Source organism: Dryobates pubescens, chromosome 6, assembly GCF_014839835.1.
Source record: "Dryobates pubescens isolate bDryPub1 chromosome 6, bDryPub1.pri, whole genome shotgun sequence".
Lineage (NCBI taxonomy): Eukaryota > Metazoa > Chordata > Aves > Piciformes > Picidae > Dryobates > Dryobates pubescens.
The window spans coordinates 40,605,075-40,630,831 of record NC_071617.1 but is presented as its reverse complement, the minus strand read 5'-3'; the positions used below and the strand labels follow the sequence as shown (position 1 = coordinate 40,630,831).

At 41.0% G+C, this 25,757-nt stretch overlaps 1 protein-coding gene across 1 annotated transcript in view; it reads right to left on the bottom strand.

Annotated features, from left to right (window-relative positions):
* RASGRP3 (RAS guanyl releasing protein 3) overlaps window positions 1–24,950 on the bottom strand; it is a 58,953-nt gene extending 34,003 nt beyond the window's left edge. Inside the window, exons 1-4 of the mRNA XM_054162367.1 lie at window positions 24,828–24,950; window positions 3,712–3,902; window positions 2,136–2,238; window positions 641–703 (exon numbers count right to left, since the gene is read on the bottom strand). Of these exons, the coding sequence (XP_054018342.1) occupies window positions 641–703; window positions 2,136–2,238; window positions 3,712–3,781 (236 nt within the window). The 5' untranslated portion in view covers window positions 3,782–3,902; window positions 24,828–24,950. The remainder of the gene's footprint in view (window positions 1–640; window positions 704–2,135; window positions 2,239–3,711; window positions 3,903–24,827) is intronic.
* Between the last annotated feature and the right edge of the window lie 807 nt (window positions 24,951–25,757).

Below are 25,757 nucleotides of genomic sequence, written 5' to 3'. Positions count from 1 at the left end.
CCAACCTTGTTGATTCTATGATCCTATGATTGTATGATTCTATGATTGAGGGAAGATGGTTATTTCATGTTAGCTTAAAAATTCATGCTTTCTCTTTTACAGAGAGATGCTCCTACACAAGCACAGCCTAACACTTGAAAGCTTCACCATAGAAACAAGGTTTGAGATAGTCAGTGAAAGGATCAGAACCTGCAAAAACTTTGGCACCACTGGAGTAATACATTGTGTAGGGATTGTGTGAACTGAAGCCAAAAGCCCAGAGATAATCTTTCTCTACCACACTGCATTAATCTTGATGCAAAACCTGTCTCTCTTCTGTGTAGCACTGAACTAGTCTCCCTCTAAGAGATGTCACACTCAAATACCAGGTAAATCATAGCACGAGTCCTCAATGAGTTTTTAAAGTCAATGCAGTCTTAAAGGCTGGATGGCTCAATGTGAACAATTGTTTTCAATGCACAGAAATACCCTCTTCACTATGGACTGGAGATCAAGTCAAAAAAGCCCCAAAGCACAACAAACCAGCCAACCAAGTAACCCCCCTCACATTTCCATGCTTTAGGTTTAATCTTTACAAAAAGAAATTACATTGATAATATTCACAGAAACATAAACACTAGAGGGCCAGAAGCATGCTTACCTCATGAAATAGCAGATTTTCAGTCTGAATTCATTGCAGTTGTCCCCATTGGCATCTCTATACGTAGGCTAGCTAAAGAAAGCTTTGTGTGCCTTGATTCAGTAAAGCTGTTTTTATCCACAGAATACTCTGGCATTAGATCAGCTGAATAAAAAAAACCCACCAAATTTTCCTTCTACAGACAACCCAGTATGCTCTGATGTTAGATTCACTCTCACAGCATCCTAGGGGACATGGACCATTTCCTGGCTGCCACTTTGGGGTTTTTTTGCTAATAAAAATGCTTTATTAACTATTCTGAATACCAGGTCTGGCTAACCAAATACAAGACAACTTCTGATTACTTAAGTCTTTACGAGTTATAAATCACACATAGGTGTGAGTTACCACTTGTTACAGTTTGGAACTAAAATTTTAGTTGTAAACAGAAGTTTCCAGAGGTTTTGGACAGTAGAAGAGGGGTGGACTCCTCACATTAGAATAATGCTAAGTCCATCTCACTCAATTGGCCTGAAGAAATAGCTTATATTTTGCAGTAGAAGTCTGCTATCTCTCTCTCACTGCTCTGCTTTGGGTTTCAGGCTGTGCTACTCTCCCTCTGACCTCAGGCTTCCTTATTGTGGGTTCTCTAAGGCACAGAGTGGGTGGAGAGAGAGCACATGTGGTTGTATAGTCTTCTGGGGCACTTTTGTCCCCAGGAAGGGATAAAGGAGATAAATTAAGGTACGGAGGGGTGTGTGTGTGTGTGTGAGTGCTGTGTTGCTGTCAAGCTGTGCGTATATGTGTAAATATACTTTGTACGTGTTTATTGGAGTCGCCATCACTGGAGGTGTTTAGGAAGAGACTGGATGGGGTGCTTGGTGCCATGGTTTAGTTGATTAGATAGTGTTGGGTGATAGGTTGGACTCAATGATCTTGCAGGTCTTTTCCAACCTGGTCAATTCAATTCAATTCTATTCTATTCTATTCTATTCTATTCTATTCTATTCTATTCTATTCTATTCTATTCTATTCTATTCTATTCTATTCTATCCCATTCCATTCTATCCCATTCCATTCTATCCCATTCCATTCTATCCCATTCCATTCCATTCCATTCTAAATACAATTCCATTTTTACTTCCAAATTCTGAGTGTGGGAATTTGTTCTGAGGGGCAGATTCTGAACAAAGTTGTTGGGAGGATCCAATCCAACCCATAACACCACTGAAAGCTCATACTAGTCCAAGGCCGGCCAGCCAGCCATTACAAAGTTATCTTGGCTATACATTTCCACTTATTCAAAGTTAACTTGAAGTATGCCTCAGCAAACATATATATGCAAAAAACTCCACAACCAAAAGCAAGAAGATTACAGACTTCCACCTTATAGGCTTAAAAATATCTCGCCCCTAAACCTTGTTTGTAACTATTTAATTGATGCATTTTTACAGCCACAGAAATAATCTGCGTTTGACATTCTAATGTCAACTTGCAAGTACTCCTGAAAGGATATATGGACAGGAGTTTGCCAGCCAGCTCTGTGGAAGGCAGATACCACCGGTGCATTAAAAGAAAGGTTCTTGGCAAATGGCTGGCACACTGATTTCCTTTGTCATCTGCAAAAGAGAAACAAGTGAGTTAACCACACTCATGAACAGAGAGGGGTTTTTATTCTTCAGGTGGAGTCAGAGAGAAATGATCAAAAGCGAAAATGTTTGGTCATTATCTACCAAATGTGTGAAAAACAAAATCAAAGAACACAAATGCTCCTTAGTGATGCTCACTGCTAGAGGGTAGTGGTAGGCTGAAAAAAAAATGGTGTAGATAACAGGGAGTGGTAGAAAACCAGGATACAAAGCATTATGCTAAATGTTACACAAAGAGAGAGATGGTAATCCAAAGAACAAATCCAAAATTGGTCCACCAACAGGGTGGGGACATTATTTCTGTACAGCCACTTCCAATATTTGTTTTATTGCAGCTCTATGGATTTATGTTAACAACTAGATTGTTACAAAGGAGGAATTCAGTGTCAAAGCAACACCTCGTGTCTGTACCCAGGGTCTCATCTCCAGCTGCTGTACAGACCTTGGCATCTTTTCAATGCTGCCACTGAGGCTACAGAAGGAGCTGTTCCTTGGTAGGCTTGCTGACCATCAGTGTTCCTCCACATCTGCCACCTTAGATTATTCTCTGTCACTCTTTAAAAAGATAGTAGATACTATGCATGTGTGAAATGGAAGCCACATATGGGTGACAGTTTTCAAGAGTGAATATACAAGGAATATGATTTCCAATAGACAAGTAGCTTTGCTACCTCATACTAGGTACTTAGAACAATAGGCTTTATTGTGGTCTACAGACAATATGAGGATGCACTACACTCAGTAGAAAGATTCTGCCCCTTAATTATTGAATCTGTCTCATCTTTAGATAATAGTTTCTCTCTTTAAGCTAAAAAAATTAATACCTCATTCCAGTGAAAAGCTCTCCTGCATTTCAAGAGAATCTAAATGTAGCTTTGTGAATTAGGGCCCCATTTCAAAGCATTTAAGGCCATCCATGAACTCATCTAACTGCAATGTGGCATGTGGCATGATTAATGGTGCTATGGATCAAGGTCTATTTCATCGCTGCTTTCCCTCAGATCTGGTAAATCACATTTTAATAAGAGTAAAAAGAATACATGAGCCTTAAGTCATATTACAAGTATTCCATGATGATTCAGAAAGCCTTCAAAAAAAAAAGAAGCCTGGTCAAAAGGCAGCTGTGTAACCACTCAAGACAAAGACTAATGCCAGGAATAACTCCTTGAATAATTTAATTAAATACTTCTCTCAGTGGAGGGCAGCATTTAAAAAACAACTAAAAGCACCATTGTGCATTATCTACACTAAGAAAATTTAACACAGTGTGCATACGATTAAAATTCTAGCCAATGTGATTCTGGGGCAAAATGAAACATGGAAAATTTTATAGAAAGGAAATATTGCTTGCCAAGGGAAAGATCAGCTAAATCAGAAACCAGCAGGGGTTATATTATATGATGGATTTCAAGAACAACAAAGTAAAATATTGGAAAAGCATACCAAACATTTCAATACAAGCATTCAAAAGTTCATCTAATGTTGCAGCCTTCCCCAGTGTGTTTGACCCCATTGTCCTTTAACTGTTGTCAAAAAATGAGAGACATTTTCACCAAGAAGAAGGATGCTTCTTCGGCTGTTCAGCTTTTTCACTTTATTGTTGGTTGCATTCTTAGCTGGACTTCAGGGGAAATCTGAAGAAAGTAAAAGAAACCATCATTATACGACTATATGGAAGACTTACCAGGATGTATTGCTCATAGTTCAACATATTTTTAATATAACCTGATTTTTCCCCACATGAACCAGTACATATGAAAGACTACCACGAGCTTTCCCTACGTTCCAGCTTGTGTTTTGAAGTGTTGTCCAATAATTTTTTTCATGAGCACAAAATAAATCCATAGCCAGGGCCATAAAACCTATACCAGATGGTAGAAGGGAGCACGCATGTACAGTGATGCACATTTTGTTCAGGTCATTTTATGACACTTGCTAAGTCACTTTTTGTTAATAACTTTGCTTTGATGTTTTTAAACATAAATATTTCCCCCCCTAAGGTTCATGGTGATGCTAATGGTTCTAATCAGCACAGACAGGACAAAATATTTAATGAAGTTCATAGCAAACATTAAGCTAAGAGGAGACTTCACGAAGAACCTTAAGATCAGTCCCTACAGCCTGTTTATACAAATCTTCCCATGGTAGCTGAAGAGTTGTAGAAAGTGAAACACATGCACAAAAGTCTAAACTGAATCATATATCATAGAACCATAGAATACCACATTGGGAGGGATCTCAAGGGTCATTTACCTACTCTGCATTTAATTACCAAGTATCTGTCTACCTGAAAGATGTACAAAATACTATTACAAGTGTTTGAAAATAATTTTCCAGGTCATATTTACAGAAGAAAGCAGTGTTTTATTCTCTATCTGCGACTAAGTCCCACTACTGCCTGACCCCTAGCAAGTGTGACAAACAATAACAAAGTATATCCAGCAACTTTTCTAGGGGAGAAAGGAAAGAAAGAAAAGAATGGAAGAAAGAAAGAGAGAGAGAAAGAAAGAAAGAGAGAGAGAAAGAAAGAAAGAGAGAGAGAAAGAAAGAAAGAGAGAGAGAAAGAAAGAAAGAGAGAGAGAAAGAAAGAAAGAGAGAGAAAGAGAAAGAGAGCGAGAGAGAGAGTGAGAGAGAGCGAGAGAGAAAGAGAGAGAGAAAGAGAGAGAAAGAGAGAGAAAGAGAGAGAAAGAGAGAGAAAGAGAGAGAAAGAGAGAGAAAGAGAGAGAAAGAGAGAGAAAGAGAGAGAAAGAGAGAGAAAGAGAGAGAAAGAGAGAGAAAGAGAGAGAAAGAGAGAGAAAGAGAGAGAAAGAGAGAGAGAAAGAGAGAGAGAAAGAGAGAGAGAAAGAGAGAGAGAAAGAGAGAGAGAGAGAGAGAGGGACAGAGAGAGAGAGTGAGAGAGGGACAGAGAGAGAGAGAGAGAGAGAGACAGAGAGAGAGAGAGAGAGAGAGAGAGAGAGAGAGAGAGAGAAAGAGAGAGAGAGAGAGTGAGAGAGAGAGTGAGAGAGAGAGTGAGAGAGTGAGAGAGAGAGTGAGAGAGAGAGTGAGAGAGAGAGTGAGAGAGAGAGTGAGAGAGAGAGTGAGAGAGAGAGTGAGAGAGAGAGTGAGAGAGAGAGTGAGAGAGAGAGTGAGAGAGAGAGTGAGAGAGAGAGAGAAAAGAAAGAGAGAGAGAAAGAGAGAAAGAGAGAGAGAGAAAGAGAGAGAGAAAGAGAGAAAGAGAGAGAGAAAGAGAGAAAGAGAGAAAGAGAGAGAGAAAGAGAGAAAGAAAAGAAAATACAAGAAAGAAAAGAAAGAGCCAATAGAGTCCTTGAAGCAAAACAGTGAAGGAATTTGGGAAGCTGCATTTTAGTAGTTGCACACACACAACTTTTTAATGTTGGTCATGCATAGCACTGAGAAATGGTGTATGATGCATGCTTTAATCACCCCAAAATATAAAGTTTTTCAAAGCTATCATATCACAGACGTTGCAAATTCCATCCTGACAGTATTGGCATGTTTCACCCTTCTTACTAATCCACTCTGACCCTCACAAATGCCACTGTTACAGTAAGCACAAAGTACTCTGAGTTAGGTCCCTGTGTATTTGCAACCCTGCAGGCATTGCCATGGGCCAGCCACCTAAGGGATACTAGGTTTTACTGGCCCTACTGGTTCTGCCTCAGCCAGCAGCTCACACCACAGCATGTATGGGCAGGCATGTCTCTTTCTCAGGAAAAGGCAGGGCCAATGTATCATGACACAGCTCCCACTTCCCAGAATGGAAAGAAAATGCTGCTCATTCAAGCCAGGTCCACACTACTGAGCTGACCAAGCTCAGGCCAGCTCTCAAATGCTGACACCAACTATCACAGGTTGCACTACATCAGTGAAGTCTCTCAACCTGCTGAACAGAGTTGACTGTGCAAACTGCCTGCTGGCCTGTGATAATTCCCACCTGCACCTGAGATCCACTTAGGAGATCACTGGCTGGTCAAGAATCCCCCAGCAGCAGAGCATATTGTGTCCTAGCACCTGGAAAGTGTCCTGCACTGGATAATTCTCTGTAGACCTGGCTTCAGAGTCCTGTGGGGCCTAGGCTGCTCTAAGCATACAAGAGCATTTAGCTTGGAAGACCTTCAATGTGCACTGTTCATCCAGTGACGCCGTTATTTTTAGATGGGTGCCTAGAGCTAGGTTTTTCTGGTGCCATCCAAAAAGCATTTAGACATGACACACTTCTTCCTGAAGCTGAGAAACAAGTGTGGCTCACGGAGCAGGGAGTTTCAAGTCAGTGCACACATTACGCTGCAACTGCCCAGGTCAGCCAAAAGGAAACATGAGCATAGAGGTGCGTGCATTGGAACTGCCTGCCAGTGCCTTTCTCCCAGCTGGAAGCAAGCACTTTCCTCTGAGTTTGGTGATGCAGAGCCCTCTCTTGAAGGAACACACATCTGTTTTTCCAGGAATTGAGCTGAGCTGCTACTTACAGTGAACTGAGGGAAAGTGACTTGTTTCACACAACAGTAAGCAGCCAGTGCATTCATTCACCTATGAAAAACGGAAAGGTGTGCACACAGTGGTCCTTGGCTTTGAACCCATACTTGGTGTTGTAGCAGAAGGCATCCTAACAAGTCTGTGGCTAGGCTGAGCAGCCTCAACTCTTCCTGCTAGAGCTGTGCCATCTCACAAAACCCAGTGTTGTCTGAAGTGGACCAGAGAGCAAACACAGGGAGATCTATGGCTCTCTAACCTGCTGGTCTGGCCAAGCATGAGCCAGGGTCACCCTAGATTCAGTCTTTCTTCCCATTTCTATATTTGAAGGGAAAAAACAAAGTAGAACATTTGCTTGGTTTAGTTAGCCAGTAGCTGAGCAGTGTTTTTCAGGATCACAGCTTTGAACTTTGGCACCTAACTTTTGCTAGAATCCAACTCTGGGCATGATTTTGCACAGAGACAGCTATCTACCTCTTCCAGCTTCATCAGACTTAGGTGGTTTTGTTTTTTTTTCAAGAGGAGAAAGGTGAAATAAATTTTACATTCACTACTTCAAAATATCATCTCTTTAAAATGCAGGACTGAGAAAAGATATTGCATTTTCTGCCTAGTCCTTGAAAATTGCTGAGCATGAAATGCAGGAGGGGAAAAGATTTGACCTGCCCTGCCAGTTTTGTTAGGCTGGGCATATTATATATATCATATATATATCAATATCAATATCTATCTATCTATAGATATATAATGATAGATATATTCTATCCCCTAGGATATATAGTACAGGAGACTATTATTCCTATCTTGTGTTGACAATGGTATTAAGATAGCCATATGGTAATCAAGAAATAATGCTCCATGTAAAACAGCAGGGTTTATCTACTTAACCTGTTGATACCTAGATCTTGATGTTAGAGTATGATCAACCCAAATAGCCTACCTGACCACTAAATGGTTTTACTCTCATAATGCTTCTAAAAGAAGAATGAAACATTTCCACTGGAAGAAGAGTTGGCTGACTGGGACTAAGCCCCATATCCACAGCTGAGAGAAAACCTGGTATCACATCTCTTGGCTTTAGACTCCAACCACCACAACATTGCATCACTATTTCTGTGATTAAGCACTGCTGTTCTGCTAGAACAATAAACATTTTGTCTGTATCAAGCCACAACAGTACTCAATGACACCAACAACTCGAAAGATGCATAGTAAAACACAACTACACATGGGTTCATCTACACAGATGGGTTCATCTACACAAATTAAATACATAATATTTTCATAGTCAATGGTTCAGCACATGAAAAGTACAAAAAATTCCCCATACATGTAATAATAAATGTATGAAATGTATATGATAATACTGTGCATACAAAAATGTGCCACATATGTATACAATACAGATAAAACATGGAAAGAACTGAAAACTTTGAAATAAGTGGTTAATATTAAAAACCTGTTTGTCAAAGGGGCAATCAGACTTCCAAATAAACATAAGCCAGCAGTTTTCTGCCCCCATGTTCTTCCTAAGGCAACTGAGACACCTCATTGCCATCCTGAGGAGTCAGGAAAGTTAGATATGAAAAAAAAGAGCTGTCTTAATGTGATTGCACTGTCAGTGAATGATCTCATACTATGGTGAAACTAAAAAAAAACCCAAACCAAACAAAAAAACCCCAAAACTCACACAAAAAAACCCAAACCCAAAAACCTTCTTGCCTTAAAATAGAATTGTAAATCCTGTTTGGTTTACTGTGGTTAACAGAGGATGTTAAGGACACGAGGCACACAACCCTCCACAGCTATCCATTCTCACCTCTTAATCAGGTCCCTTAACATTACAGACTCTACTATTTATCTTGCTGGGAACCTGCCACACACTGAGAAGGGAACTTCAGGGCAGTAATCAGGACCAGGTGAAAGATACTAGGAAAATGATCAAAGCTTACAGCCTTGTTTAAAGAGCTCCCTTCACTAAGTTAATAGATAGAGCCTTAAACATTCCTATGAACCAAGTCATGGTATCAAACATGTCATGCTTTATTTCATGAATATTACTGTTATGGGATGTGCACTTCGTATGGTGGTGGAGTCACCATCACTGGAGGTGTTTAGGAAGAGACTGGATGGGGTGCTTGGTGCCTTGGTTTAGTTGATTAGATAGTGTTGGATGATAGGTTGCATAGGTTGCACTCGATGATCTCAAAGGTCTTTTCCAACCTGGTTAATTCTATTCTATTCTATTCTATTCTATTCTATTCTATTCTATTCTATTCTATCTGGAGGCAAAGCAGAAACTTCTGCAGTGATGTGCCCATAAGTTACAAGTCCCTAATAGTCTGAACTGCAAGACACAGAGACCCTTCCAAATCTTGCCGTCACCCTGACTGCCACAGGCATACAGTTACTTTGAGCAGATGGCTTTCCTTAGCACTCTCATGCAATGTAACAGCATTTTGTGTTCAACATTTTGAAAGTCTTGAGAAAGTGCTGTTGTGGACTGTCTTGATAGATGTATTTGAACCCAGTGCATATGTTGAGAGCTCCTAAGACAGATATGATCACATATAATACATGTTTTTAAAAGAAATACAACACTGTGACACTAAACATGTAGTTTCATGCAAAAACACTGAAGCATGTGAACAGGGTGGGCAGCATGCAGTTAGGTTTTAAATGTTGGCTACTGTAATTAGTAAAACTGAAAGACATCACGTTTACTGCTGGAGGTCCACACCTACAAATCACAGCAGTTTAAATAACATTAATATGTCAAGCCAGCACAAATCCCTGTGTGAGCACTTTCACATGGATTTCAAACAAGCTCTATTGGTTACAGGCACAGGATAAACCATTAAGTTGGGCTTAAATAGGCTTGAATTTGACATTCAGAGTAATATTTATTTAGCCAAACAAAATTTAAACAGCTTTTTACCCAAGCTGAAGTAAATGTACATGCAGTATTTTCCCCCATTAATTAAAAGTGGGCTATTTTCCTTCTACTTTGGGACAATAGGTAGAGCCAGATGCAAACTGTTCTGCTTTGACACACAGGCTCCTCTATGGATCTCAGTTTATTCATAAACCCTCTGGAGGCCTGCACACAGAAGACTCATATTCTTGACAAGGTTAGGGACATTCTTGGGGATTTAAATAAGCCAGACCTCCCCTCATCTCCTGCTACAAGTCAACACAACACACCACTGAATGATTGCATTAAAGGGCTTCTATCTGGCTGCCGGAGAAAAGGTGCTAATTGTGAGCAGCTGGATGGGGAAAGAGAATCAATAGCAGTAGGCAGACAAAGAAGTCAAGATGAAATCCAAAGTCTCACAGGAAAGTTTATGGGTAACTTCCCTTGCAATCCGTTTCTTTTATCCTGTCTCGCTCCTGTTCAGGGCAAGTTCTTCAGGACAGAATTCATCTGATGCCCTGTAGATGTAGTGGAGGGTCTTGCAATGTGTGATCAGTCTCCACAGATATGAGTGTAATTACCATGATAAGAATCCCAGCTGGGATGCATAAGGCTGCACCTTTACCTACACAGGTGCAATTGAGACATATGTTTGGGCTCGGGTCAATGTGGGTCTTCAGATGCCTGATGTAGAGTTCCTGAAGTTTTGCCTCTCCAAGCAGTCAAATGTCTCTTGCAGGGGTCAGCACCAGTTTATTTACTGCAGTATGTACAAGTGCATTTTTCTAAAACTTTGAGCAAGTGATGTATGTGTTCAGATTTCTCCAGTGTCTGACGTGTCCCAAAGCTGTGCCAGGCAGAAAAGGACAGTGATGTTGGCCTTTCAGGCAGCCTAATGCCACCACTTCTATCCCAGTCCATGACCTCAACCAGTAGCTGGCTGCAGGGTGGCACATTTGGAGTACTGACAATGCTTATCGTGTGGAGCAAGGACACAGAACAAGGGAGAGATTGTGGCACTGCTCCATGTATGCAAGACACAAGTCTTGCTGGGGGCAGGAGTGGAATAAAAATGAAATATTAGAGTCTTGGGCTATTATGATGTGACTCATTAGTGCTCATTCACCTTTGCTACTACTCTTCAGAAAGTACCACGGAATTACAGAATGGTAGGGGTTGGAAGAGACCTGTGGAGATCATCTAGTTCAGCCCCCTTGCTAATGCAGGTACACTTAATCGAGCTTGCACAGGAACCAGACAGATCTTGAAAGTTTCCAGAGAAGGAGACTCCACAACCTCTCTAGGCAGCCTGTTCCAGTGCTCTGTCACCTTCAAAGTAAAGAAGTTTCCCCTTAAGTTCAAGGGAGACCTCCTGTATTATAGTTTGCACCTGTTGACCCTTGTCCTATCACTGGCCACTATTGAAAAGAGCCCACCTGCATTGTCATGACCTTTATCCTTTAGATATTTTTCTACATATGTGTGTGTGTGTATATATATATATATATCAGTCTTCTCTTTTTCAGGCTAAAGAGCCCCAGATTTCTCAGCCTCTCCTCATAAGAGAGATGCTCCAGTCCCCTGATCAGCCTCATGGATCTCTGTTGGACGCTTTCCAGCAGTTCCCTGTCCCTCTTGAACTGGAGAGCCCAGAACTGGACACAGTGCTCCAGGTGTGGCCTCACCAGGGCAAAGTAAAGGTGGGAAGAGAACCTCCCTTGACCTGCTGGCCACACTCTTCTGAATGACCCCAAGGATATCACTAGCCTTCTTTGCCACGAGAGTACATTGCTGGTTCATAGTGAATTTGTCCACTAGCACTTCCAGGTCCTTCTCCAAGACAGAGCAGCTTTCCAGCAGGCCAACCCCTTACCTGTCCTGGTTCAGAGGGTTATTCCTCCCCGGGTGCAGGAATTTGCACCTGCCTTGCTGAACTTCATGAGGTTCACCTCTGCCCAACTCTCCAGCCTGTGCACAGCCTCCTGGTGTGTCAGCAACTCCTCCCAGTTTTGTACCATCAGCAAACTTGCTGAGACTACACTCTCTTCCTTCATCCAAGTTATTGATGGATATGTTGAACAGATTGGACCAGTACTGACCCCTGGGGAATACCACTAGCCACAAGCCTCCAACTAGAGTTCACACTGCTGATCACAACCCTCTATATTCTGTCATTCAGCCAGTTCTCAATCCACCTCACTGTGAACTCATATAAAAGCTTACCTAGAAGCATGTTATGGCAGACAGTTATCAAAAGCCTTGCTGAAGTCAAGGTAGACAACATCCACCTACCCTCATCTCCTCACTTATCCAGCTGGTCACACCATCACAAGAGACTAACTGGTAGAGCGTGATTTCCCCTTTGTAAGTCCATGCTGACTACTGTTGGTAATCTTTTTTTCCCCCCCTTCCCATGCTTAAAGATGACCTCCAGAATAAGCTGTTCCATCACCTTACCACGGATGGAGGTGAAGCACTCTGGCTTGTAGTTTTCTGTGTCCTCCTTCTTGCCCTTTATGAAGATTGAGGTGACTTTGGCTTTCCTCCAATCCTCACACGCCTCCTCTGTTCTCTATGACCTTTCACAAATGATGGGGAGTGGCTTAGCAATAACCTTAGCTAGCTCCTTCAACACTTGTGGGTGGACCTCATTGGGGTGCATGGATTTGTAGGTATGCAGCTTGTCTAGGCGATTTACCCAGACCTTCTTGACTAAGGGAGAGTCTTCCTTCCTCCTGACTTTCTCTCTTACCTCCAGTAAGTGTAGTTACACAACAAACCACAGTAACTGTCTGCATTTTATTACTTTATTTCACTCTTTTTCTGGATTAAAAAGACACTCCACAGAGTGGGACATCCATGTCTGAACATAGGAGAAGACAGGAAGATCATTAATCGCACGCTGCTGGTGGATGGCTAAGCCAAACCTCATGTTAACAACAGATACTGCACAAGGGATGTTGTGGCTCCACAGCTTCACAGACTGCATGGGATAAAGTTTCACCAATTCCTTTCATTTGCATACCCCAGCCCAGAGTAATCTCTGCAAAATTTAATTCATTGCCAAATAATATAAATATAAATATTTATTTACTGATTTGAGTATTGAGAGACAAAGAAGACAAACATTAAAATACCTTTCTCCTCACATTTCTAGGCTCAGCTGCACTTCAGACAGCTCTCCTCCCCCCTCGTTATTGCTGGAGGTTGCATGCAGTCCCTTTGGTGAGGCAACAAGCAGTGTAGGAGGTCAGGGTAAGTACACAGCAGTTTCTCTTTGCTGCTTCTTCTTTCTCACTCTTGTCCTGTGCTCTAGCATGAGTCCTCTACATGATGCAATCCTTTCAGATGTGTACTGTTCTGCCAGGGGCTTATCCAGAAGCCACAGTCCCTTCAGGAAAGCATCTGCTTTGCCACAAAGCACCTCCTTGTTCTTTGACATTGTTACTCCTTCTGTTCTTCCCTTCTCCTCTCCATTACCATCTTCCCTCTGTGTTCCCTCTCCTTTGGCCTTTTCTGCCTTTTCTTAAAATATGTTTTTACAGAGGTGCCATCAGCTCAGCAGTGGTCTGTGACAGATCCTTTGCAAAGACAGATGAAAGTAACTGTCTCCAATACAGGGTAGCCCCTGGCTTCCTCCTACAGAGGAGACCAAGCCTGCAGCTCCTCTGCTGCCAAAACTTCATTATTTACATCCAGTAGAACCTCTAGGGGATGAGCATTTGTTCCTTTAGCACAAAAGTTTGCTAGTTACAGATTGTCCAAATGTATTTCATTACACTTAATTTTGAGAGAAGAGTCCACTGAGATACAGATCTACTTTTAGGTTAACATAGGTCACCCAGTTAACACAGAAGAGTGTTATAAACTATTTTGGGACTTAGACATCTACTCTTCCATAGGAAAATATGGAAAATTAATAGGACAATAGGTCAGAAACCAAGTAGATATAGATTCACTCATATGCACTGGCTAACTATTAGCTCAGAGCCACACAATGCCTTGTAGAATACATAGAATACATATACATAGAATAAACCAGGTTGGAAGAGACCTTCAAGATCATCGCGTCCAACCCATCAACCAATCCAATACCACCCAAACAACTAACCCAGGGCACCAAGCACCCCATCAAGTCTTCTCCTGAAAACCTCCAGTGATGGCGACTCCACCACCTCCCCAGGCAGCCCATTCCAATGGGAAATCACTCTTTCTGTATAGAACTTTTTCCTAACATCTAGCCTGAACCTCCCCTGGCGCAGCCTGAGACTGTGTCCTCTTGTTCTGGTACTGGCCGCCTGGGAGAAGAGACCAACATCCGTCTGTCTACAACCTCCCATCAGGTAGTTGTAGAGAGAAGTTCCTAAATAAATACATTAGGTACAATAGATGTTGACCTAACATAAAAGAGAAGCTTACAGATACAATAGATGTTGACCTAACATAAAAGAGAAGCTCACAGAACTAATGAGGATCAAGTGGCTTTCAATAATCAGAAAGCCACTTGATTAATGCTTGAGCTGCCTAAACAGCATTTTGTTCAGCATTCTCACCACTTTCTGCAAAAATACAAGATGATGATACCCCCCCCCCAAGATTTCCTCACTTATAAACCCTCTAAAATAATGGATAACTTCATAACAGGATTTGTTAAAACAACAAAGCTTGAATTCTCAGTTGTAATTGTAGCATTTTGTGGAACTGGTTATCTACCATGGTTCAGCTCTGTCCATTTAATTTTATATTTGTTTCCTCAACCTACCATGTTGGCATTAGCCTCTCTAAGTGTAACTCCATACATCCTTGAGTTATTCCATACACTATGATGATGACATCTTATTTCCATCTTTCACTGGTCAAGGTAAGTACAATTACCCAGAATGCATTAAGTTCAAAGTAAGAGAAAGGAAGACTTTACCCATAGGGAGCCTTGGCTCTGTTATCCCATACATTACCTCACATGTGTCCACATGAATTAACAACCTATACCTATCCTGGTGTGAGGAGTGGCCTTTCTCATGTAGTGAGAGCAGTTTTGTTGCTGAGCTTTCCTCCTGTGACAACAATCAAAACTTGAATTGGCTTTAGAAATACCTTGACTACACTTTTACAGCCTGGGAAGTACTTATCAGTGCAGTAAATTGAAGGCAGCAACTGGCAAAACAATAAAGGCAGGAAGAGGTTTTCAGAGACTTAAGTAATAGGAAACTGGATGTCTGAGATGGAGCAAGACAGAGTTAAAAGGACAGAGGGGCTGAACAGAACTTTGTCTCCCTTTGCTCATGACTGTAACAGTGCATTTCTAATGGAGTCTTACTTTGTTTGATGAATGTAGAAAATGGTTCACATACAACTGCTATTTCCCCACAGATGTGCTAACAGGTGTCAGACAAGGAGATAGACTGCACCAGTTGCTAGTAACTCTTGTCTCCCTGGTGGCAGCTTCTCGTTTGTGTGAGAGCAGTTACTCTATAAAGAGAGATGCAAATTCAAATGGTACTCTAGAAAACACTGTCAGACACACACTACAATAGACAGACCTGCTGTGTAATCCTAGGAACTCATGCAAATTTCTGTCTGTTGCACTTGCATGAAGCAAGGATGCCTGCATTGTGCAGTGCAATGGTTTTGCATCCACAGAAACAACTGATGACTCACAACTCACAGGGAAGTAGCTGTGCAAAAAAGTTGGTAGAGCAAAAACACAGCCTGGAGGTCAGGAGAGATCCAACGTCTTTTCTTTGTGAAATTTTGTCAGCAGGTGCTGGACATCAAAATACACAAGAAGTTCCTTACATCTAATTATTTTCTATGAGTTTTCTTGGGGAAAATGGGTGGAATGATGGCAGCTTCAGATTTATTAATGATGCAAAGACAGTATTTTAAACACAGGCATATGGCGTTTCTTAAGCCAATTCAGAGACTTGTAGGTCTACAACAGAGAAGAGCAAGGAAGAGATTATTTGCTCTTTCTAGCTTGTATGATTAGATTTTGCACTTTTTCAGAGGTCACAAAGCAGTCATCAGTCAGCTGACTAAACCTGTTTCTGTACTAAACAGTCTACTAAGCAACACATACTGGTTAGTATGACCTTACGAAGACGCACAGCAAAACCCCAAAACTGTTTGTGATACGAGACTACAGAGGACAGGATATGAGAAACACGTCACCACAGTTGATCCCTAAATCCAAGTTTTTGGAACAGAGTGAGTTTTATTAATAGCTACGTCCCTTCCTAACAATAAGAGAGTTTGCGGCCAACAAGTTAGCTGCCTTCTTTAGAAAGAATAGCGGCAACACAGAAATTTCTCATCAAAGGACTTCAAACACAAGCCCATCTGAAGAAGGTGCTGTCTAAAAAAATACACAGAACAGCAAGACAATTAGATAAGGGGGGGTGGGGGGGGGTGGGAAGGAGCAGTGCAAAAATATCTCTCTCAAATAAGAAAAGAGGAAAAGCATATTACAGGTCCAGCCTTAATAAGTAATACATTAAACAAGTAACTTTGATCTTTAGTTTGCTAATATTATTGTGGTAGTTAAATATTTATTGTAGGGGGAAAAAATTTTTTAACACAGGGCTGCAGCTACACAAATATCCTACTTCCACAACCACAGAACACATTGCTACAACGGGACTTCAGAGAAACAAAGATTACCAAAACCCATTGGTTAAGTTTGCAATGCTCATGTCTTAATATACTATGCTGTAATTCTCTAAAGGTCATGAATTTGTAGTGCAACCTGTATTTTCGGCCTGTAAGAGTAAGAGCTGAAGACAATCTGCAGTTGCTGTAACAAGTACTTAGTCATTATCGCTGTCTACAACTACCTGAAGGGAGGTTGTAGCCAGGAGGAGGTTGGTCTCTTCTCCCAGGCAATCAGAAGCAGAACAAGAGGACACAGTCTCAAGCTGCACCAGGGGAAGTTTAGGCTAGAGGTGAGGAGAAAGTTCTTCACAGAGAGAGTTGTTAGCCATTGGAATGGGCTGCCCAGGGAGGTGGTGGAGTCACCATCCCTGGAGGTGTTCAAGAGGGGAATGGATGTGGCACTTGAAGCCATGGTTTAGTAGTCATGAGGTCTTGGGTGACAGGTTGGACTTGATGATCTCTGAGGTCTCTTCCAACCTGATTGATTCTATGATTCTATAATAGGTACTTTTTTTGGCTGTGTCAATAAAACCTCTTCAGTTAATTGCTAGTGTAACACCTCTGCAATGGCTGGTTCAGGCCATCTTAAAGGATAGGATAGGATAGGATAGGATAGGATAGGATAGGATAGGATAGGATAGGATAGGATAGGATAGAAGAGAAGAGAAGAGAAGAGAAGAGAAGAGAAGAGAAGAGAAGAGAAGAGAAGAGAAGAGAAGAGAAGAGAAGAGAAGAGAAGAGAAGAGAAGAATAGAATAGAATAGACCAGGTTGGAAGAGACCTTCAAGATCATCGTGTCCAGCCTATCATCCAACACCACCCAACCAACTAAACCATGCAACCAAGCACCCTATCAAGTCTCCTCCTGAACACCTCCAGTGATGGTGACTCCTCAGGCAGCCCATTCCAATGGGCAATCACTCTCTCTGTGTAAAACTTCCTCCTAACCTCCAGCCTAAACCTCCCCTGGTGCAGCCTGAGACTGTGTCCTCTTGTTCTGGTGCTGGTTGCCTGGGAGAAGAGACCATAAATACCTCACATCACTCCTGGAAGTAACTTGGAAGACACTAAATTAATCTAAGCCTGCTTGATTTGTGTTTACAGAGAAAACTCGTAACTACTTACTCCTTAGCATATATTTATCAAATTTAAGGAGCATATCAGAATTTTTGGAAGGGCCTGCTTAACTCAATGATTAAAAAAGAGAATAAAGAAATCCTGCAGCTACATGGCAAATCTAGCATGAAGCAGAAAAAAAAAAAAGTCAAGTAAGGGGAGGAAATTAAAGGGCAGGAGGTATTAGTAAGATCGTGATTTAGAAGCTGAGAGAGTGGCTTAGGAACTTGTTTTTCTTCCCCCAGTATTCAGCATTGAAAGACTGACTGCCATTGCAGTCAAGTTTTCAAAACACCTTGCAGTGTTTACACCAATTTCCAAATCCATACAGTTACAGCAGTGCAAGAACTGAAAAATAAGTAAATCAGGTTTTGAAACCCAGACATGGAGCAAATTGCAAAAGAACCATTGCTTGAGATATACTAACCTGAAAAAACACCTCTTATTTTGATTCCACAGTGTGAGCTGAGAATTAGATCCAAAAGAAGGATTAAGCACCCAAATTCTGTCTCCCTATCACTTTCTGGGCCTGATCTCAGGGGATGTGATTCTTGTTTCTCATCTCCTCGCCTCAGAAGGTGACTGTCTAGGGCTTTTAACCTTTTTCTGGTTTCAATATTAAAGTACCTAAATGACCAACAGTAGGCTTTGAGAAGCCTCTCAGAGTCAGCAACATCAAGGAAAACACTGCTTAGGTCAGTCCTAAATCCTTTTGGGATTAGTACATCAGAAATGCCTCTGTCTTACCTGTATTAGGCATCCACTGGTCACACTTAGCACATAACTGCCATACTAGATAACTGCAGCCATGATGGTTTTTTTATACAAGACTTCTGAATACTCCTTAAAGATGTGAGAGATACAGAATCAATTCTTCACATTAGAGGAGAGACAGTAAATCTCTCACTGTTTTGGCTGAGACTACAAAGTAGATTTACCATCCCCAAAACATCAATGAAATGAAGTAATATTAAATGAAAAAATATAAATATAATAATATATAATAATATTAAATGAAATAATGAAGTGTCTTTGGGCTGGAGAGAGAAAGCAAGAAAGAGTATGCCCATGTAATTTAAAGGGAAGAGCACTCACTCAAGAAGTGGAGGGAAAAAAAGTGAATTGTAGCTCTTCCCCCAACGCCTACTTAAGATAAAAATATACAGATAGTCATTAGGGCAGGGCCTGGAAACCAAGAGTTTTAGGAAGGGTGGCAGCTGTTCCAGGAAGTATGTGTTCATGAATTTGGTAAAGCAGAGCATGAGTAAGCAAGCTAAAGAAGCAAGACATCTTTAGCAGAGGAGATTATTATTAGTCTTTTAAGGAAGCTATTTCATGAACAGTGTGATAAGGCTCAAATGTCATGGTTATTCTGATTCAGATGACAAAAATCACTTTGTATTCAGACAGTAAATTGAGTCAAGCAAAGATTTTCTGATGTGATTTGCCCCACCAGTAATCGATCACATATTTGCATAAACTGCTTGTTTTAACTTCCCCCTAGCAAGACCAGAAACTTCCAAACAAGCTCTGGGTTCAAACACTGGGGCGTTGCAAAACAAGCAGCTCCATGATAAACTCCATGAAATTTGAAAAGTCATGGTAGTCAGGTGAAGTCTCTGGGGACTGGAAGAAGGGAAGTATTGTGCTAGTTTTTGGAAAGGGTAGAAAAAAGGACCCTGGAAATCACCAACCAGTCAGCCTCACCTCTGTGGCCAGGAAGATCATGAAACAGATTCTCCTAGAAAGTATACTAAAGTCCATGAAGGACAGGGATGTGATTCAAGACAGCCAGCTTCACCAAAGCCAAGTACTGCCTCACTAACCTTGTGGCTTTCTACAATGAAATGACTACATCAGTGGTCAAGGGAAGACTAATGGATGTCATCTATCTGGACTTCTGTAAAGCCTTTGACACAGACCTCTACAACATTTTTCTCTCTAAATTTGAGTAACATGGATTTGACGAGTGGACAGTTCAGTGGGTAAGGAATTGGTTGGATGACTTCATACCAAAGATAGTGGTCAATGGCTCTATGTCCAGATGGAGATGGGTAACTAGTGGTGTCCTTCAGGGATCTGTATTGGGACCAATGCTGTTCAATATCTTCATTGATGACATAGAAAGCAAGATTGAGTTCATCCTCAGCAAGACTGCAGATGATACGAAGCTCAGTGAAGCAATTGATAAGATTGAAGAATGAGAGGTTATCCAGAGAAATCCAGACAGGGTAGAAAAGTGGGCCCATGTGAACCTCATGAGGATCAAGAATGCAAAGGTCCTGCACCTGGGTGGAGGCAACCCTCAATATCAATACAGGCTGGGGGATCTATGTATTCTATGTATTCTATGATGAGATTGAGAGCAGTCCTTCAGAAAAGGACTTGGGAGTACTGGTAGTTAAGCTAGACATGAGCCAGCAGTGTGCACTTGCAACCCAAAGGACAAATCATATCCTGGGCTGCATCAAAAGAAACATAACCAGTGGATTGAGAGAGGTGATTCTGCCACTCTACTCTGCTCTGATGAGACCTCACAAAGAGTACTGTGTCCAGCTCTGGAGTCCTCAACATAGGAAGGACGAGAGGAGGTCCATGAAGATGATCAGAGGCCTCTAACACCTCTCTTATGAAGACATGCTATGAGAGTTGGGGTTGTTCATCTTGGAAAAGAGAAGACTCTGGAGACACTATATAGCAGCATTTCAATATCTGAAGGGGAGCTACAGGAAGGCTGGGGAGGGAGTCTTTAGAAGGGCTTGTAGTGAGTGGTAATGGTTTTAAACTAGAATGGGGTAGATTTAGGTTATACATAAGGAGGAAGATCTTCACAATGAGGGTAGTGAAACACTGAAGCAAGTTACCCAGAGATGTGATGGACAGATTCAAGGTCAAACTTGATGGGACCCTGAGCAACCTGATCTAGGCAAAGACATCCCTGCTGACTGCAGGGGGATTGGACAAGATGATCTTTAAGGGTGCCTTCAAACCCAGCACAATCTGTGATTCTAATTTGATAATGCATGCCATATAAAAAAGCACCAAGATTATGGACCTAAGTGTGGGTTATGAATGGAAGCCTATCTGTAATAATGCTGTTTCAGATTAAGAAAAGCCAATTTGGTGAGATCTTTTTAAATAATACAAAAAAGAATATAGCATTATGACAAAGAATACATACAACCTTGGGCCATGGGTGAAAGGCAGCCTTGTCAACATATTTAACAAGCGTGCAAATACGTCCAATGTAAGTCCCATTCAATCTGTTTGACCATACTATGTATTACTGACTTAAATATTAGACTCTAACACTAATTTCTACACTGACAATCATCAAACTGTTTCAAACATGCAAAGCAAACTATACTTCAAAAGGAATGGAAAGTCTTTGTTCATCTTGGAGATCCTGTTCCACACTTTGGACCTTCTTGTGCAAGCCCACCACTACTCTGAGTGGAGTTTCTGTTTCCACAGTAGGGGTTAAAACAAGAGGCAATTTTAGCAGTAGTTGAAGGAGTTGTATATGGAAATGTATTGATATACCTAACATATAATATCTATATATATATTAGCTACTGAGGTGGTTGAGGCCCCACCCCTGGAGGTGTTTAAGACCAGGCTGGATGAGGCTCTGGCCAGCCTGATCTAGTGTGAGGTGTCCCTGCCCATGGCAGGGGCATCTAGTTGGAACTAGATGATCCTTGTGGTCCCTTCCAACCCTGACTGATTCTATGATTCTATATAGTATTCTTAATAACTGAACAAGAATAACTCAGGTTTCACTGATTTTGTACAGATTATTATGCCTGGCAGATTCTTAAGATGCTGGAGTCTTCTCCCTTTGCCTGCAATACTCCAGAATATGCATAAATCACAAGTGGGAGAGCACAGTGCAGAGAGAGTCAAACTATTTCACCTATCTGAATGTGGTCAGAGGACAGTGCAGTAAAGGGAGCAGTTATTCAGAGAAGTGAGATAGCAGATGGTCGACAAAACAACCAGAGTAATTCCCAGGGGCAACTGTATTTTCAGCTGAGGTGTAAACACCAGTTGTATGGGTATTTCCACAGGCCTACGCTTTGATCCTGACCCCATACACACTTAGAGGTAAGCTGAACTTTCTGATGGAAGCAATCATGAGTTCAGCTCAGCAAACACCTATGCATTTGCAAGATTATTCTTTGTACCTGAACTGGACTCATCAAGTCTATTTTAAAAATATTGTTGTGCTTGTAGCTGATATTACTTAACCTTCTTTCTAAGAGAAAAGTTCCCCTCTGTCCCAATGCTTCTAACATAACTTTATGTTATAGCAACAAAGAAATTTATTAATGAAAAAGTACTGTCTATTCACATTGAAATGAGGAAAAAAACCCCACAACAAACCACACTAAAACCAAAAGAAGCAAACAAAACCCTGACCACCCAACCAAAATAAACCCAAAGCACAGAGAAAAGCAATGCACAAGAAAAAACCAGAAAACCTGAGAAATTATTTCACGTTTTTTATTCCAACACTCAGGTGTAAGATATTGCCAGTCCTGACTTAAAAAGAAAGGACCAACAGGTCTATCAAATTTAGCAGTGAAAAGTGTTATGTTAACAGAAAACATTCTGTGCAAGCTGTTCATAGTACCTGTACAAATGTTCTGTAGGACTGGACAGCTTAGGGGAAAAAAGGAAAACCACACAACTGCCCCTTCTCTATTTTTAAAAGTAGCTTCCTTTCTTTATTCAGGAACTTCTTGGGAGTGGCTTCACTGGATAAAGGCATTTTCAGCTAGAGAGAGGGCCTGGCAAAATTATGGTTAATCTCCATCTAGATGTTTTGCTATAGCACAGAAATATTCAGAGAGCTGTAAGGCTGCCTCAGAGTAGAGAAAAAAGGATTTAACAGGAACCTCACAAGGCTCTCAGTGATATGAGCATGCACTGAGCTTCTGCAGAGAGACAGCAATGGTCATGCTGTTACTGAATCTCCTCTACTATGTAGTAAAAAAAATAATAAATCCTGTATGAACAATTTCTATTGGGTGCTGGACCTTGTGGAGATGCATCAGTGGGATATGCAATGGCTGAGGACTTCCTCAAACAAAAGATGCTGGGATTTAATTCATGTACTTCATGTCTATGCAGACCTGCCTTGACTAACGTGAACACCATGGAGAGGTGGGTATATTAAAATAAACCCTGAGCAAGTGTTTTTGCAAGGTGAGAATATTATAAAATAACACAAAAGAGTGGTGGTAGCATGTGTCTTCTGCTCCAGCACAAAAATCAGGGTGTGTTCCAGTGGTATTCTGTGACTAATGCTGCAGTAACACTTAGAATTAATTAGAAAAGCCACAAAGTTAGGAGACCCTGAAGACTGCAACACTAGTTTCTCAAAAGTATGGTGTCTGTTTAAGTGTCCCTACTAAAACAGGCTGGTGATGAGAACTAAAAAAGCTGCACCCCTGAGAATCTTGTAGTGTTTATCAAGTTTTATTTATTTTTTGGACAGAGGATTTAAAAATCTAGTTACAATCTTGAATTTAATTCAAAATAAGATACAGCAATGACCAGCTATAAGCTGCAAAAAACGTAGGGGTATTTACCTTAACCTTTGCAGGTCCAAGTGATGAGTTATTCTCCTTAATTATAAATTACCTTAATAATTATTGAAACACAAAACTGAGCTGTCTGACCACATTTCTTTGAGACAGTTCAGTGACTTCTGGGACTAGGTGTTCTCAGACATTATTGCCTGAAGGAGAGAGATCAGCAGTGCAGTTCTCTAATGTTTACTGTGCAACCATCAGTAGTTTCTTTTTATGCTACATTTACTTCCTAGGAATGCCCGGGAATAAAATCAGGAATGGTCTGAGCTTCTACTTATTTTCTGGTGGATTTTGGAATTAACTTAAGTCTAAAGCATGACCCTTCAGCAGTTGTTTCTGTCTGACAGAGCAGTTTGCTTAATAGAGAATATTCATCACAAACATAAGATACAACATCTGGAAACAAGCACACTGTGGTATATAGTTTTAGAATTCCTATAATGGTGGGGGAAAAAAAGCTATTCTGGGATCAGAACAAAGAGGTGAGAGTGGAACAGTTATTCTCTGTGTGCCACTTGGGATGGAGACCCAGACAGGCCCTTGAGGGCCTCCACTGTAGCCACCGTTCCTGGGGAACTAGGGGCTCCTGAATGTAAAGCCAGGCACTTTGCAGCCCCTCAGGCCTGCTACGTTCATGGTGCTGCACGCCATCTGCATGGGAGGGCTGCAGTGTAAGCACAGTACTTCAGTTGGTTCAAAAGGATTCTACTCTGGGAAACACAAACAGGCAGGAAGCCAGACAGACTTCTGAGTTTGTGAACAATTGAAACTGATTGACATTCTCCTATAAAATTTCCAGTTAACCGGCAAAGTAATAAACTATGGCTTAAAAGAAAAAGACAAGTTTCCAGGGAGAAATACATAACATTTGTCTTTCTTACATCAGAAGACTTTGAATAACAATGATTTTTTGAACTATCTTTAAAGAAGCAACCAGATGGTTCACTAGAACTGCCAGAGTTTACCCTTGGTCCTGTTCTGAAATTCAGGCTTTTTGATTTGATGTACACTTTCCTCAACATGATCCCCACGGCTCTCTACCTCTGCCCCTCTTTAACCGTCTCCGAAGCAACTGGCATCCCTTGTTCTCACCACTTACCAAGCTCCATCACCTATTAATTTGTTTCCATTCCTCCTAAGTCTTCCTCTAAAAACCTAATTCATCTCTACATAAAAAAAAAAAGAGCAAAAATTCTTTTATGTATATCCTACACTCCAATTCTAGTGTTTTAAAGCAAGACCTCAAACCATAGCAGCCATAAATTGTCAGATTGGACAATCAATCACTCATGAAGCAAAACCATTTAAAAATACATCAATAAATAAATAAAATTAAAAACTTGGAGACATCTATGAGACTCCCTGGTGTTTTCTTAATGTTTTTGGTTGGTTGGTTGGTTGGTTTTTTTTCAATCTTCACAATGTAATTACATATTATTATCCAGAATGACTCAATTATATCTTAATCAGTGCATCTCCACTGTCTTCCTGTATTTCTCTCTTTCTACCTTTTTCTTAAAAAAAAAAATAATAATCTCTGCATTCACCTCTAAAAAGCAACCAGATACAAACAACTTTCTTCAGATCAATCACGCTGCTTTGAGGGAGTACCTCTGTCAATTCTTTACATGAGTATTTTAAGCCACATACTAAAATCGCTCTATACTTGAGTTGCCTCATTACCTGTTTACTAGCTCTAAAGAGAAAGGAAAATAAGTAAATCATAAACAACCTTTTCACTCCATCATCTGAGTAAATGAACACTATTTTCCCTCCCCAGCTAGCATGAGAACAAAACACCATACCTGTCTTGTTCCCGCGTGAGAAAAACCAACGTTGTTGCTAATCACAGGTCAGAAAAATAGAGGCGTTTTGAGCATGAATGACTGCTTGTCAATGAAGTGACAAAAATACTCCTCACCCTTAAGTGTTTTTGCAAAAGGTCTAGGATGAAAATAGGGAAGCAGTGGCAGTTTGGGGAAAAACAAAACAAAACAACCAACAAACCAACCCACAAAAAACAGGGAAAATCACTTACTGTACTTGGTTCTGCAGAGGTATTCGGCACAAACATCACCCTTCCTTGTCCAGCTGCCAAGTGCTAAAGCATGAAATGAGCAGCTGTTTCCTTCAAGCTGGGGCTGTGTGTCTTAACCAGTCACATGCCCCTCCTGATAAATCTCAGTACTGTGCCAGGAGGTCAGAATCTGAAGATCATTATTCCCCTTATTAGAAAATCCTTTTCATAACAGCAGCCTTTGCTAAAGCATTTAGCTGGAACTGGCGCTATGTGCTCCATAACTTTTTTTTCCCCTTACATGAGTAACACCAAGCATAAGACAAACCTTAATCGACAGGAGGGGCAGCACAAATGGAAAATTAAACACATCCCTGTTGATTGTTTCAGGTTTGTTGCTGACGTCACAATTTAGTGTGTTTAAATCTAAGAACTTAAACCATCAGGAACAGGAAAATTGAAAATGCTGTGACATTTGTGGCATCTTTGAGATGAGGCCACTGCATAGATCATGCCAAATATGTGAAAAATCCCACTTCTGGCAATTAGTTGTACTTAAGGGGCAACATTACTACCTTTTGTGTTTGGACAGTAGAGTGATGAGTGCTTTATTAATATTTGAGATCACATTAATTTTTCTACCTAGCATTTTTGCAGCACGGATTATGGGGCTGCATTGTGCCAGACATTGTCTACTCAGATTGTGACAGTTCGTTTG